Raw genomic sequence first — 15,868 nt, 5'->3', positions numbered from 1 at the left:
TTGGCTTCGCATGATACAGTTGTACTAATTTGAAATCTACTGAAAGCATCATATGATTCGGACCAAATTAGTGCGGATCTAATTGGCTGAACTAATATATTGAGTATACTTCATAAATTTTTTTAAAAAATTCGGTTTCTAGTCTCAGATGCATGCACTTATAGAATATAATTTATTAATTGACTTCAGTTATCTTAAAGATAAAATAAAATGTACGAGCCCACTTTGCTTTTAATTAGAGCAAAAAAACATTAATTAAATTTAATTGAAAATCACGGTTTAATTGTTTCCCCCCCTGCTATATATATGAACTGCTCGACCGTTTAAATCCTCATCAGTCAGTATTCAAATCGGCTTCCCATCCCACTCCCTCATATATCTACATTTTCTCCCAAACCACAAGTTGAGGGCAAAAACAATGGCAAAACTCACAACATGCGTTGCTTTCTCAGCTCTCTTTTTCTTCTTCCTTCATCGCCGCCCTCTCCGAGCAAACGGAGCCAAGTACGATGTCGTGGCACTAGGAGCTGTCGGGGACGGCAAGACCGGCTCCTCCGAGGCTTTCCTCCGGTCGTGGAAGTCAGCGTGCGAGTCCAAAGGGCCATCCATTATCTACGTGCCGAGTGGCAAGTTCCTACTAGAGAAGTCAATAGAGTTTGTCGGGCCCTACGAGGGTGGCCCCATTGGCATTCGTATCGACGGCTCGCCGGTTGCTCCGTCCGATTACAAGGTGATTGGAAGTGCGTATAGTTGGCTGCCGTTTCATAACGTTGATGGGGTCTATCTTTCCGGAGGGACGCTCGACGGGAGGCACCGGGTTGGGGAAATGCAAGGCTTCTTCCGATAGTGATTGCTCTACCGGAGCCTCGGTACATGCCTAGATTCTTTACCTTATTACATTTTCGAGTGAATGGTAGCATATAGTTTTCCTTCGTCTATGAGCACAAAATATTTTTAATTATAAATTGACTCCTCTAATTTCTTTTGCCCTTATGAAACGTATGATGAGAAAACATTATTCTTCACCAATTCCAAAAATATAATCATCAGCAGACTAACATCCCTAAACAGCAAAACGTTCCACATCGTAATCAACCGCTGCGAGAATGTGATGGTGCATGGCGTGAAGGTCTTCACGAATGGGGACACTCCCAACACGGACGGTATCCACATCCAATATTCATTCGACGTGACAATCCTAAACTTGAGGATTGCGACAGGTGACGACTGCGTCTCCATCACACAAGGGACATCGAATGCGTGGGGAGAGGACATCCTCTGTGGACCGGGTCATGGGATCAGCGTCAGCAGCCTCGGAAAGACCATAGAAGAGGAGGGTCTGGAGAATGTGACGATTATGTCAGTAACACTAAGTAGAACTACTAACGGCCTGAGGATTAAGACATGGGGCAGGCCCAGCAGTGCATTTGCTAGGAACTTCCGTTTTCAACACGTAGTCATGTCCGATGTCCAGAACCCGATCATCATCGATCAGAATTACTGCCCTCACAACGAGAACTGTCCTGGTCAGGTATGCACATATATATATGTACGTCTTTCTCGTGGCCCAAAAAAGAATGAAGTCATCATCAAATGGGCCGTCGAAGTAAGCCCAGGCCCAGAAAGGCCCATAATTAATCAGTCCTACCAACAACCTTTTCCTGCATATCATTATCTGATAATATCACCCGTTATCGCAGGATTCAGGAGTGCAGGTCAGCAACATAACTTACGAAGACATCCGCGGGACATCGGCCACCCGAGTGGTGCTAAAATTCGACTGCAGCACTGAAACCCCGTGCACCGGGATACAGATGAAAGACGTGAACCTCACCTACAAGGATCAACCGGCCGCAGCATTGTGTGTCAATGCTAATGGAGCAGCGGAGGGCCAAATTCAGCCCTCAAACTGCCTCGCTGCCTCGGACTGTGACGCGCTGTAGAATATCAATCAAACGTATATATAGTGCTAGCTCACATGAATTCACCTGTATATATAAGAATATATATGTGCAGCCATTGTTATGTGTTGACAGAAGATTTCAGAAGTTGTGACTTAACAATTCATGCATGTACGAATCGATCGACATAATTACGAGCTAGGTTACATATCGCAAGCTTGTCACTTTAGCTGGTGGTGGTACATGAGCCCTGATCGCGTCTTTAGCAACCTTTCAATATGTACTTGTAAACCTTTCTATTCTGGTAATGTATATATCCAAAGACATGTTCTGTGAGATATTTTTCCTTCTTTTTTTTTTCTGTTGATAAGAAGTACGTTATCTATCGCGAGTGTCTGCTCCTGGTCTAATGAATTAATGCACCCTCATGAACAAGGTTCATGGATGAACTTGTTCATGTGTGCACATTAAATAAGAGAGCTCTCTAGACTCGATTTAAAGTAGTCGATGGGATAAATTTATGGTCGATATCATCAGCTCAACCGCTTGACAATTCTCAGTCTGTTCTACTTAGGTAGTATTCGAAATATGGCTTGATGACTTTGTCGGCTCCTGTTGCCGCTGAACCGCACTTTAGCCCACAAAATGAAATGATTTTTGAGGTGCAGACAGGTTGGCACGTAACTTCCTTTGGATGCCTTGGTCAAGATATGTATACCACATTTATGTTCATAGGCCTAGTCGATTGACCAACCGGTCTACAACTTCGGCTTCAACTCAGTTCAGGGGCAGGGTTGCAGAGAAATCAGAAATTGATCCCACGTGAGACACTGCTCTTCGAATTTGATCGATTGATCGACGTATGAGTTTGTGAATTGAATTGGAATTACATTATCACACGCAGAGTTGATTATATGTTAAAAAGAAAGGCATATATTGATTAAATTTTTTTTATTAATTCAGTTCATGACTTCGTTTAGATTTTTTTTTTTCAATGTGTATTTTGATATTCAGAATCCAATAAGTCCCGACGAATCTAGTTCAAATCAAGTCGGAATAAACCTAATCCAACATAGATTTTTTTCATTAATAAATCTCGAATACGAAATTTCGAGACTTTACTTAAAGAGAATAAATAATTTACATTAATTTCAACGAAAAATAATTATGCTTTACTTAAATTTTCGTAATTTATTTGATTGGATGGTACTTGCACCATAAAATATCTCACATTTATTCGTGGTTGCAATTTCATTAATACCTTTATACGCACGCATACGGCAATATAGAATTCGGCGAAAACTTCCAACTGTCTCGATTCTTCCCCGACACCAAAAGACTTTCAACTTTCTTCTCTACTTCGGACTCTTTCGGTTCCTCGACGAGAGCGAACAGAGGGAAAGGGAAAGGGAAAAAGACCGTCAATGGCAGCGGTAGAGGTGAGCAACAAGCAGGTGGTCCTCCGGGACTACGTGGAGGGTTTCCCCAAGGATTCCGACCTGCAGGTGACGACGGGGATGGTGAGGCTCTCCGTCCCGGAAGGGTCCAACGCCGTGCTGGTGAAGAATCTCTACCTGTCCTGCGACCCCTACATGCGGAACCTCATGTCGAAGCTCGTCGGGAGCGATATCGAATCCTTCAAGCCCGGCTCTGTGAGACCACAAGCCCCTTACATCCTCTTCTTTTTTTTTTTTTATCCTATGGTGCTGCTGCTCGAAGAAGCCCTTTCGATAATCGGGAAACCTTCTGGGACTGAGAATTTTTAGGAATGGTGGAGATTTGCGAGAATTTGTTGGGACGTTGGTAAGTCGGCTAATGCCCTGTTCTTGCGCAGGTGCTGGATCAACATATATATATATATATATATATATATATATATAGCTCACTGTGTTGCCATAGTTAGGATTGCAGACATACTAGCTGGGGAAAATGAGTCCCGAACGGCTCGCGCGGCCTGTCTCCAGAGTCCCGACTATTGGAGTTATGATCCCGAGGGTCGAAATCTACGATGGTTTCGATGGATAGGAAGCGAGAAAAGTTTGATATTTTTATATTTGCAATTTTAGTTTAAGAATGTCTTGTGTGGTTCTTTTGTCGGAGACTTTTTGGTCTTATAGTTATTAATCTATTGGCTTGATTTCGTTGAGTATGCTTCATTTGTTTATGAGTTCTGGAACAGTGACCGGTAATTAGCTGCCATCAGTGGAAAGTCAAACGATATATCATTTCTTAATGATAATCCTTGACCTAGAGTTGACCGACTTGCTGAAGCCGAGGCGAGCTGAGTTGGAGGAGTTGTGTTCAAGTTGGGAAATTTTTTTGTGCTGTTACATTCTTAGAAATTGTACATATCAACGAGTCTATTGTATTGTATCGGTCTCCATGAATAAGATGAACTGAAAGCTTCTTTTCTGGTAACGATATTACGATGACGCGTAACTAAGTATGCTCGTATTTGTGCTTCTTAAGTTTAAATTGTTTATGTGGTTGAATGGATGCAGCCCATAGCTGGATACGGGGTGTGCAAAGTAATTGATTCAGGGCACCCGAACTTCAAGAAGGGAGACCTGGTCTGGGGGATCACTGGATGGGAAGAATACTCACTCATCACTGCACCTGAGACTTTTTTCAAGATCAAGCACACGGACGTGCCGCTCTCCTACTACACTGGTCTCCTTGGTATGCATAATACCAACCTTCTGTAACTTCTGTAATCAGAAAGAAGCATATAGGTTATGTTATCGAATGAATTCAATCATGACAAGAGAAAGTACCTGAAAGGAATGAGGTGAAATCGGATTTTGACAGGAATGCCCGGGATGACTGCATATGCTGGGTTTTTCAAGGTATGTTCTCCAAAGAAGGGAGAGACTGTGTTTGTTTCCGCAGCATCAGGGGCAGTGGGTCAACTTGTTGGCCAGTTTGCAAAGTCCACAGGATGCTATGTGGTTGGAAGCGCCGGAAGCAAAGAAAAGGTAATCAATCTGCTCATCTATTTATTTTATTTATGGCAGATACGATACTTGTACGCGATTTCATAATCGTTAGTAATCGTCATTGTTTCCTTATGTCTTCCTGTTTGCTGTGAAAATAGGTTGAGTTGCTGAAGAACAAGTTCAAGTTTGATGATGCTTTCAACTATAAGGAAGAGCCTGACCAGGATGCAGCTCTCAAAAGGTTTCTAATTTTGATCTCAAAACATTTTATTTATTTTTTGATTAAATTATTGGCACGCCCCGTGCTGCTCCATTTTAAGTTCTTCGACATATCAAATTGGTCAGAAAGAGCATTTGAAGTTCACATTAAAACTTCTCTCCTTATCATTGTTATCTATGATTGGAGAGTTGTAACATTATATGCTTGGTTTCTCACAGGTATTTCCCTGACGGAATCGATATTTACTTCGAGAATGTTGGGGGAAAGATGCTCGATGCGGTGCTGCTCAACATGAAGCCACATGGGCGAATCGCAGCGTGCGGGATGGTCTCGCAATACAACCTCAAGCAGCCTGAGGGGGTCCACAACCTGTTCCAAATCGTCGTGAAACGGATCCGGATGGAGGGTTTCGTGGCCTTTGAATACTATCCCCAGTACCCTGAGTACCTTGAGATGGTACTGCCTCTAATCAGAGAAGGGAAGATAGTATACGTCGAAGACATAGCTGAGGGCCTCACGAGTGGCCCAGCAGCACTGGTTGGGCTCTTCTCGGGCAAAAATGTCGGGAAGCAAGTGGTCGCAGTGGCTCGTGAGTGAGCAGGGCCATGGCCTTTCGCTATTTCCGGCCCCCATGAATCAGATTGTTGGCTGCTTTCCTTTTTCCCGTTCTTTCGGCAAATGAATGTGCCCTGTTGTACTTTGTCTCTGGTTGAGAGTAGCAGAAACTTCAACGAGCAATAATCAATAATTATAATTATTATCATTACTAGGATAATAGGGGCTCGCGCGATGTAGCAAGTCTTCAAAAAGATTCTCAATTAACAATATTTTCATATGATAGAAGTTGCGAGTAATGATATTAGTAATATTGAAAAGTATAAAATATTAATAAATTAATATCGTGTACCTTATTTTAAAATTGATGTAACACACTAAATTTGAAATTGTATAGTTTAATATACATATAGACGTGAAGGAAAAATGGAGAACTTAATTAGATAATATGATAAGAAAAATACAGAAGGCAAAAATTTAACGATATATTAAAGATATTGATTAAATAATATTTGTATAAAAATTAAGAGAGAATTATATATATGTTAAATATATAATTAATTTTATAAAAATTAAGATATTAATTCATTGTAATATATGTATTAGCATATAATTCTAGCTAAGGATCTCTTAATTTTTTAGAGTAAAAATTTTGAAAAAAAATAAAAAAAAAATATTTTAAAATTTTAAAAATTTTAAATTTATTTATTTTTTAAAAAAATTTAAAATATTTTTTTATTTTTAAAAAGAATTTTATAAAATTTAATATTTAATATTAAAAATATTTAATATTTAATATTAAAAATATTTTAAAATTTAATATTAAAAATATTTTAAATTTTAATATTAAAATTATTTTTAAAAGTTTTAAAAATTTAAAATTTTTAGAATTATTTAAAATTTTTCTGCTACGTCAGCAAGGAGGTGACATGTAGTAGCCACATCAACGTCGGCTTGACGGCGTCAAACTCGAGTTGATGGTTTGTACTATCATGAAATAACTTTAAAACATTTTGTACCATCATGTAGCGAAAAAAACTTTTTGGACTATAATGAAACATTTGTAAAACATTTTGGACCAGCAGTGCAATTTAACCTTTTTTTTAATGTTACCACTATAGCTTATCATTATTGCAATATATATATTTTTTGTAGATGCAATATATTTCATTTGATCTCTATAACTTTTTGACACATAATATTAGCTTAGGATGTACTCAAATATTATGAGGATTCTTTTATTTAGTATAAAAGGCCAAAAAATATATGGAATGCATTACGGTATTGAGATGCACCACATTATAATAATACAACAAATCTATAAATACAAAATATTATAATTATTGTACTTTTTACTAAGTACAAATTTAATTGAAATTTCAACATTAACCTTATCTCGAAAAGCATATGTGAATGCGGAGAAAAGATCAAAATCCATCTTAATAGTACTTGAAATGAATATAAAGAGGCACAAATGCATAAATAAATAAAAGTTTAGTTTGAAAAAATCCTTATTTGAATCAATTTAAAAATCATCATTAAGTGGTATTCAAAATTTATTTAAAACATCTCTCTACTACGACCAATCCCAATAGGTTGGAGTAACCTTGCATTTAATCGAAAAAAGGATTAAGATATTTCCAACATCACAATAAAAAGCTACTTAAACTACCGTGGAGACTTGAAATAAAACTTTTATATTTAGGTAATTAAATTGTTGAAAATATAATCTATATATATGCCTTACATGATATTATAAAATAATATCAACAAATCAAAATAAAAAAGCTAAAAAATTGATAGTTTGACACATGGGCATTATAAACAAGAGATTTAGTATAAACTATTAAAAATATAGTCTATGTATAAGCCTTACATGATATTATAAAATAACATCAAAAAATCAAAATAAAAAAAGCTAAAAATTTGATAGTTTGACACATTGCCATTATAAACGAGAGATTTAATATAAACTAGGTAATGCATCAGCGCGATGCCGCAGATGAATTTTTCTGGTAAATTTATTCATTTATCATAATAGTTTGTGTAATAACATATAATAACTAAAATTAATGATAAAGCTACTCATGTGGAAAAAAATATGAACACTTGGTTGAGAGTAAAATGATCTAGTTTTTTCAAAAGATTATACTAATTGATATTTCATATAGTATAAAAGTTAATATTTCTTCAATATTAATTTGAACCGTCAATATCTCTAAATATAATATCATGATCACAATATAATAGGCTTTAATGGTCCGCTTATTTTAATTTGACGAATTTTCTTGTTGTAAGTTTTATATTAGTAAAAGTAGATCGTTGGCAAAGTAACTTAATATCCAAATAAAAATTAATGTAGGTCAATATGTCAATTTATCATTGCATTTCAATGTAAAAATAGGAATATTTCTCACGTCACAAATTAAAAGAGACTACTTAAATTTTTGATAAATTAAAATAATTTTTTTACCAATGTGGATTGATTTTAGGTTAGTTGATACTTGTTATTCTTAGGTAAAGTTTTGAGTGTGCGTCTTGTGATCGAAGAAAATTTACAATCAAGAGAGGTTTATCCCTTCATGGATTGACCTTGCTCAAACTTAGATTAATTGGGCCTACTGAACTTCCAAATATCAGTGCTACAGATCGGAAAAAAAATCACATATAAATATAGACTACTTAAATTGATGACAAATTGAAATATGTTTCTTAAATAATTGTGAGTTGGTTTTAAATGTGTTGATACTTGTTATTTTTAGGTTAAATTAACGACGAATTGAAATATATTTTTTTAAAAATAAATGTGGTTTGATTTTAAATGTGTTGATGCTTGTTATTCTAGGCAAGGCATTGGATGTGTGTGTTGTAATTGAAGTAAATTCACGATCGAGGGAGGTTTATATCCTAAGTCGACTTCGCTCGAAACTAGATTAGTCAGGCATAGTGGATTTGGAAATATCAATTGGTACACACTAGGAGAAGATACTTATACACTTCAATTAAATAAAAAATTAAGAAAATTTATTTATTTATTTTTTAAAAAATAAATGGGGGGAGGAGGTGGCTGAGGGTGGGAAAACTCACTCTACTCTCCACCTCCATGAACCTCCAATAACAGTTTTAATTTTATGTATATATTATTAAAAATATAATCTATATATATAAGTCTTACATGATATTATAAAATAATATCAAAAGATCAAAATAAAAAAAGCTAAAATTTTCGTAGTTTGACACATGGCCATTATAAACGCACGATGCCGGAAAAAATTTTCGTCAACTTTTTGATTTAATGATAATATTACTTATATCTAAAAATTATAAATTTTAATATTGGGATAAGTTCATTCTTTAATAGATTGATCTCGCTTGAACCTAAATTAATTAGCAAGATGTTTATTCTTTAGTGGGTAAATAACCTTGCTCAAGTCTAAATTGATTGTACCTAGTGGACTTCCAAATATCAAATGTCTACAAGGAGAAAAATATTTATATACCTAAATATAATAACTTCTATACTTTAAAATGGGTGTTTCTTGTTATCAAAAAGAATTTACGATCAGAAGAGATTTATCTCTCAGTGGGTGAATGACCTCGCTTCAGGCTAAATTAATCGGACCTAGTCGAATATCAAGTGGGCAAACTAACAAAAATATTTATAGATCTAAATTTAATAAATCTAAAAATAGTTGAATTTAAAGTAAAAAAGTAAAAAAAGTGGGGGGCTGAGGGCGGGACCCAGTCGCCCCCTCCTCCATTCTCAACAACACTTTTAATTATATCTATGTATTATTAAAAATATAATCTATATATATAAGCCTTACATGGATATTATAAGATAATATCAAAAAATCAAAATTTTAAAAAAGCTAAAAATTTGATAGTTTGACACATGGCCATTATAAACAAGAGATTTAATATATTAAGATAAGATTGCCGATAAAAAGTTAGGTTGGCTGCAAGTACAGACTTTCCAATCACCGTGGATTTGTTTTCTTTGTCTTTCTGCTGGCCCTTTTGTTGTCTAATGTTATAGGATGACAATAGTCAGGGAAAGCATATGTTGCAGATATTGCAGTCTCTCATTATATTGCACGCCGCTATGGTCAATCTGGTTCACTTCATGCCGCGCAGGCTGATTGGAAATGGGGAACTCTTTTAGAACTGTTCCGACTCGCTGGACCACCTGCAAAGACTGGCTTTCGAGTCGCATGTGATGGTTAATCGGCCCTTTAACCACCGGGAAAACCAGAAATCTTTGGTGACATGGATGAAAAAACCCGAGTCAAAATCGTCCTCTTAGGATTCAATGGACGTTTGTCAAATGCTGCTAGGAAACGGGGGAGATGACAACTCTAAAATCTTTGATGATGAAATCACTGCTGACTTCTGCAGTTTATGAATTTTCCTCTCTCAGAGATCAATTATAAATACATGAATGAATATGTCCCCAGGTTTCATCCTGGCCTTCAAATCATTTCATCTTGATACGACCGATTCATCTTCCGACTTCTTGAAAAGGATAAGAGTTGATAGATATGGAGAGTAGTGAATTGCACGAAGAGATGAGCAACAAGCAGGTGATTCTACGGAACTTCGTCGTGTCTGGCTCACCCAAGGAATCAGACATGTTCCTGAGGACAGGAACTGCGAAACTGAAGGTCCCAGAAGGCTCAGAAAATGCTGTCCTGCTGAAGAATCTGTACCTGTCCTGCGATCCCACGATGGGCATCCGAATGAGGAACATGAAGGTCCCAGGTTCCGCGCTCCTCTTCGAGTCCGGTTCGGTGAGTTATTCTCCTCTGCAATAAATTTGCCTACGGTTTTGGGTCTCTTATGGACTAAAATTTATTGCAGCCAATAAGGGGATACGGAGTGGCGAGAGTTTTGGATTCGGGAAACCCGAACTTCAAGAAAGGCGATCTTGTCTGGGGACTGACAACATGGGAGGAGTACAGTCTCATCACTGCACCACAGATACTGTTCAGAATCGAACACGCTGATGTTCCTCTTTCCTACTATACTGGTCTACTCGGTATGCAAACTCTTCATTTGCATTCAAAAAAATTGTTTTGTTCTTCTTCTCCGTTCTATTTAAGTTTTGGAGAGCTTTTATTGTGGTGTATGTACATTGATGAGGGTCTGAATGTTTTGACACAGGTATGCCGGGACTGACCGCTTATATTGGATTCTTTGAGATATGCACTCCGAAGAAAGGAGAGACTGTCTTCATTTCAGCCGCTTCGGGAGCAGTCGGTCAGCTGGTCGGTCAGTTTGCAAAGTTGCTCGGTTGCTATGTTGTTGGGACAGCCGGCAGCAAAGAGAAGGTGAAATGTTTTGTACCCTGCAGGACTTTCATATGATCTTCAGCGACTCTCCTGAAAATATGCCAATCATTTATAGCATCTTCTCATTTATTGTTATTGCTTAACGCTTGAATAGGTCAACCTACTGAAGAGTAAGTTCGGGTTCGACGAGGCTTTCAACTATAAGGATGAACCCGACCTTGTCGCAGCCATCAAGGGGTCAGCCTCTTCTACTTCTATACCTGCAGACATGACCATTTTTCTCTTCTGCGATGTTGGAGTCAAACCAATTATTTCGTTGTGTTACTTCTGTAATTTAGATGCTTCCCGGAAGGGATTGATATATACTTCGACAACGTCGGGGGAAAGATGCTCGATGCCGTGCTGCTCAACATGAAGATCCGTGGCAGGATAGCAGCGTGCGGGATGATCTCGCAGTACAATCATGATCAGCCGGATGGTGTCCACAACTTGATGAACATCGTCCTCAAAAGTCTACGCATGGAGGGTTTCCTGACTTCTGATCTCTTCCATCTCTACCCAAAGTTTCTCGAGCTGCTCCTGCCTCAGATAAGAGAAGGAAAGGTTAATTACGTTGAAGATATCTCCTACGGGCTTGAGAGCGGCCCGAGAGCTTTAGTCGGGCTCTTCTCAGGCCAGAACGTCGGGAAAAAGGTTGTGGCAGTGGCTCACGAGTAGCCGTCATGATTCATTTTCGAACTAGTTACACTATTTAATTAGTTATAGTGAACTCGATATCATCCAGACAGTGGCATATTTTCGGTTCTTGCATTTGGTTTCCAGAATACATCCTAGTGATGACTTAGAGGTGACAGAGTTCTATATCGCAGAAAAAGTCGAAAACAAGTTTCAGCACTGAATGTATACTATACACGAAAGAATGAAACTAAAAACGAGAAGAAAGGACCAACAAAATGCCTGAAATACGCTGTCAGATCTTTGGATTTTGATCTCTAGATCCTACAAATTTATGAAATCACGCCAGAACACATTGATAATTTCATCAGCATATCAAGATTTACGGCATCACCGCAGGAACAACCCTTTTCGATTAGAGCAGGAAAGATATCCACGGAGGTGCTCAGGATCCACCCCGGACTGGCTGCACACTGATACTAATTTCCTAGTTCAGGCCACCTAAAACAATGAAAGTTTACGAGGTAACATAATGAAAGTTCAAGGATGATATGTTGGGAAATCTCACGGTAATATTTATTGAATAGAACAATTTATACTGTCTCAAACTTATTGACATATCAAGTAATTCATTCACTAAAAATCAGGATAATTCACTCAAACGGTCATGCATTCTCTGCTTGATGACTCGACACTCGATCCGTTCCCGTCTTTGAAGCAGTTCTCTCAATAGTTGTAAAGTTCTACAACTCTCATCATGAAATTTTCTGGCACAAGGTTCTCCCAAACTGTTTTTGTTCCTTAGATGCTTTCCCGAGGGATCGAAATCTATTCTGAGAATACCGGGGGAAAGATACACGACACATGGTAATCAATATGAGGGTGCAAGGCAGAATTGCAACATACGGGATGATCTCGTGACGCAACCACGCACTAGTGGTACCAAAGAGGTCCTCAACTGGATGATTGGCATCCTAAAACGGGTTCGGGTGCAGGCTTTTGCGGCCTCCGACTACTCTCAAAGTTCCTCGGCTATATCCTAGCTCATATCAGATGGGGGAAAGATCGCTTATATCAAAAACATAGTTAAAATGTTTACGACAGATCATGACAGATCGTTTAGCGGCAGTGTACCTCAGATTCAACCAGGTAAATATACAGCTCAAAGTCCAAGTGTTTTACTGATAATATGATGCAAGATGTTATAACCTCGATTGGGTTTCCGAGCACCAGCAATCACTGGATGTGATCATGTGACCCTATATACAGTTTGTTTTGTTCGATCGAAGTGGGCCTAATTGTAGAACATATGATACGAACAGCGAAAACGATAACCTGGAATATGAGAAGGGGTATTAATGGCAGGTGATTAGGCACATGTACACCTTAAGCAAGATCTCAAATTTGAGTCTATGAATGGAGAAAATCTACGATTAGTAAACCAACCATTAACAGGCGCAACGGAAATCTAACGCGAATACACATGGACTATCACCGTCGCTAGATAACTTTAAGAAAAAAAATCAAAACTCTGTTACTTTGAACTTTTTTTTTTGAAAATAAAAATTAAGGGGAAAAAAAGGGGACGAGGATTACGGGGGGAAATAGGTAGGGGAGGTCCGGGCGAGGAGCCCCACGCAAGCTCCCTCTTATTTTTTCGTCAAATTTCAGTCACGCCCGTTAACAGTTGGACTGATTTGATAGAAGGAAGTGAAATTCATGGACTATTTCGGGGGCAAAAATTGTTCAGGGACTAAATTGTTGATAAATGTATCATTCAAGGACCAATTTGATAGTAAACTCTTTCCGGCTATCATGGGGGGGGGGGGGGGCTGCGGGGATTGGGGTGTATATAGGATCATTGCTTGCTTAAGCAATACCTTATTTACCTGAATAAAAAGTTTGAATAGTTTGAGCTTACGAACTGTCTGATGTCAACCGTCAAGAAGATTTTAAAAATCCCATCCTCCATCCTTCAGCTCTATAGAAGCAGATGTAAGTCTATATATAGCCGGGTATACTAGACATCTAATATTAACCCGAACTGTTTCTTGTCGAGAAAGAAAAGAGAGGGAGAAACCAAAGAAAAGTGATCATGGGGAGCAGAGTCGAAGAAGTGCCGAACAAGCAAGTCATTTTGAAGGACTACTCGTCCGGTTTCCAGAAAGAATCGGACTTGCTGGTAAAGAGTGGAAGTATCAAGCTGAAGGTCCCAGAAGAATCGAGTAATGCAGTGGTTTTGGTTAAGAATCTTTACTTGTCCTGCGACCCGGCCATGGGAGTCCTTATGAGGGGAGTCCCCGTACCGGGTTTCATCTATCCTTACAAGCCGGGCTCTGTAAGTTTTTATTTTTGCGGATTTCTAGGACAACGATGACCAAAATGATGGATCCTAGCCATAGTACTATGTAGCTGATTCCTGGGTCCTCTGCTAATTGCAGCCTATATATGGATACGGAGTCGCCAAAGTTATCGACTCGCGGCACCCGAACTTCAAGAAGGGAGACTTGGTCTGGGGAATGACAGCATGGGAAGAATATACTCTCATTCCCAAACCAGAAAGTCTGATCAAAATCGAGCATACTGACATCCCGCTCTCCTATTACACCGGTCTCCTTGGTAAGTTGTGGTCCTTTAAACACCGGTGATCTCTTAGAAATTCATCATGGCACAAATATATTGCGCATTTCAAAACCAAAACATGCGTGCCTAGGATTGTCATGACATATATTGATGTGAAATCAGTGTACTTCCACAGGCATGGCGGGACTGACTGCATACGCAGGGTATTTTGAGGTGAGCTCTCCAAAGAAGGGTGAGAGAGTTTTTGTCTCAGCGGCCTCTGAAGCGGTCGGCCAACTTGTCGGGCAGTTTGCAAAGTTGCTCGGGTGCTATGTCGTAGGAAGTGCAGGCAGCAAAGAAAAGGTGATTAACTGACTCCTTCGAATATGAGTCACCCGCAATTTTCACCAAGTATATGCAGCTGATTCTATTCTTCCGTATTATTCTTTCTTGTTGCAGGTTGATCTGCTGAAGAACAGGCTCGGGTTTGACGAGGCTTTCGACTATAAAGAGGAGCCTGATCTTGAGGTCAGTAATGAAGATTCACATTAACAGTCGGTCTATACGTGATCACCAACTAATCCGAAAGTTCAAGCCCGTCAAATGATGATGTTTTTCTCGTTTTCTATAATATTCATCGGCATTTTTCATAATGTTCCTATATAATTGGTGTCTTTCAGATGCTTTCCCGAAGGGATTGATGTCTATTTTGACAACGTTGGGGGAAAGATGCTCGATGCCGTGCTGCTTAACATGAGGATCAGAGGTAGGATCACAGCGTGTGGGATGATCTCACAGTACAACCTCCAACAGCCTGAAGGGGTCCACAACCTCATGAACATCATCCTGAGACAGATCAGAATGGGCGGCTTCACGGCTGACAATTACTTACACCTCTACCCGAAGTTCCTCGAAAAGCTCCTGCCTCACATCAGAAAGGGCGAGATCATCTACATCGAGGATGTTGCCCGAGGTCTGGAGAACGGCCCCAGAGCTCTGATGGGGCTCTTCTCGGGCAGAAACTTTGGGAAACAGCTGGTTGAAGTTGCCTGTGAATAAGCAGCTGCTTCGAGAATTTTTCGATTCGGAAGATTTGAGCCCTCTTCTTCTTCTGTTATGGAATGATATATTGTCTCCAGAGTATCTCTGAAACGATCTTTTCTTACAATAACGTGATGACAGATTGAGCCCCAGGTTCTCTATGTTAGGTTTTGTCATATCAGCTTCTCCTTTTTTGGACTCGTAAAACAGTCCGCTGTGGTCTGCAAATGTACTACTAGTATGCAGAGAAATAATGAAAAGTTTCAATTGATTGTTCATTTTCAGGTTTAATTAGTTTCTCGGCTTGGTTTAAACGGTATCGATATGCTGCAGCAAGCAATCATCTCAAAGTGATTGGTGGCAACAAGCAGGATAACAACAAGAATTACACGGCTTGGCTTTTTTTTTTGTTTATGGCTATCTTTTCTCCAATCTGAGGTGCGTAGAGACTGCTCTTCTGAAGCTACAACTTCCCGATGCATCTCGGTTTTCCAGTGAAAATAACAGGAAGAGGGTAAAGAGACACACCATGGCATTAGGATTGAGGTGGTATATCCAATTATACTCATACTGCATGCAGCACACAGCCTTGAATTGCCCAGCTAATCATAGACTGAGTCCCTCCAGTCCGTACACAACTTTTTCCTCGAGCTCCGATTTATGGTTACTCGTTCCCTGCCACTGTGA

The 15,868-nt window shown here is 38.9% G+C and overlaps 2 protein-coding genes and 2 pseudogenes across 2 annotated transcripts; all 4 read left to right on the top strand.

Annotated features, from left to right (window-relative positions):
* Nucleotides 1-406: 406 nt before the first annotated feature.
* Nucleotides 407-2,173, top strand: LOC116205899 (annotated as a pseudogene).
* A 988-nt stretch (nucleotides 2,174-3,161) lies between these two features.
* On the top strand, nucleotides 3,162-5,829 carry LOC116205558 (2-alkenal reductase (NADP(+)-dependent)-like). Its single transcript, XM_031538186.1, has 5 exons — nucleotides 3,162-3,553; nucleotides 4,403-4,580; nucleotides 4,710-4,876; nucleotides 4,996-5,078; nucleotides 5,276-5,829. The coding sequence occupies exons 1-5, from the start codon at nucleotides 3,326-3,328 to the stop codon at nucleotides 5,652-5,654; spliced, it is 1,035 nt and encodes a 344-aa protein (XP_031394046.1). The 5' UTR covers nucleotides 3,162-3,325; the 3' UTR covers nucleotides 5,655-5,829.
* A 3,883-nt stretch (nucleotides 5,830-9,712) lies between these two features.
* On the top strand, nucleotides 9,713-11,686 carry LOC116203159 (2-alkenal reductase (NADP(+)-dependent)-like). Its single transcript, XM_031534822.1, has 5 exons — nucleotides 9,713-10,402; nucleotides 10,473-10,650; nucleotides 10,776-10,942; nucleotides 11,058-11,140; nucleotides 11,242-11,686. The coding sequence occupies exons 1-5, from the start codon at nucleotides 10,154-10,156 to the stop codon at nucleotides 11,618-11,620; spliced, it is 1,056 nt and encodes a 351-aa protein (XP_031390682.1). The 5' UTR covers nucleotides 9,713-10,153; the 3' UTR covers nucleotides 11,621-11,686.
* Nucleotides 11,687-13,523: 1,837 nt separating this feature from the next.
* LOC116204455 lies at nucleotides 13,524-15,491 on the top strand (annotated as a pseudogene).
* The last annotated feature ends 377 nt before the right edge of the window (nucleotides 15,492-15,868 follow it).

The sequence above is a fragment of the Punica granatum genome, chromosome 4, assembly GCF_007655135.1.
Source record: "Punica granatum isolate Tunisia-2019 chromosome 4, ASM765513v2, whole genome shotgun sequence".
Taxonomy (NCBI): domain Eukaryota; kingdom Viridiplantae; phylum Streptophyta; class Magnoliopsida; order Myrtales; family Lythraceae; genus Punica; species Punica granatum.
This window is presented reverse-complemented; position numbering and strand designations above follow the sequence as displayed.

Excerpts from the sequence above, each read along its gene's own strand:
- LOC116205558 (XM_031538186.1), top strand. The coding sequence starts at position 3,326 with ATGGCAGCGGTAGAGGTGAGCAACAAGCAGGTGGTCCTCCGGGACTAC. Across the intron at positions 4,581-4,709 it reads CTACTACACTGGTCTCCTTG|GAATGCCCGGGATGACTGCA; the intron begins GTATGCATAATA and ends GGATTTTGACAG. Across the intron at positions 5,079-5,275 it reads CAGGATGCAGCTCTCAAAAG|GTATTTCCCTGACGGAATCG; the intron begins GTTTCTAATTTT and ends GGTTTCTCACAG.
- LOC116203159 (XM_031534822.1), top strand. The coding sequence starts at position 10,154 with ATGGAGAGTAGTGAATTGCACGAAGAGATGAGCAACAAGCAGGTGATT. Across the intron at positions 10,651-10,775 it reads CTACTATACTGGTCTACTCG|GTATGCCGGGACTGACCGCT; the intron begins GTATGCAAACTC and ends GTTTTGACACAG. Across the intron at positions 10,943-11,057 it reads CAGCCGGCAGCAAAGAGAAG|GTCAACCTACTGAAGAGTAA; the intron begins GTGAAATGTTTT and ends ACGCTTGAATAG.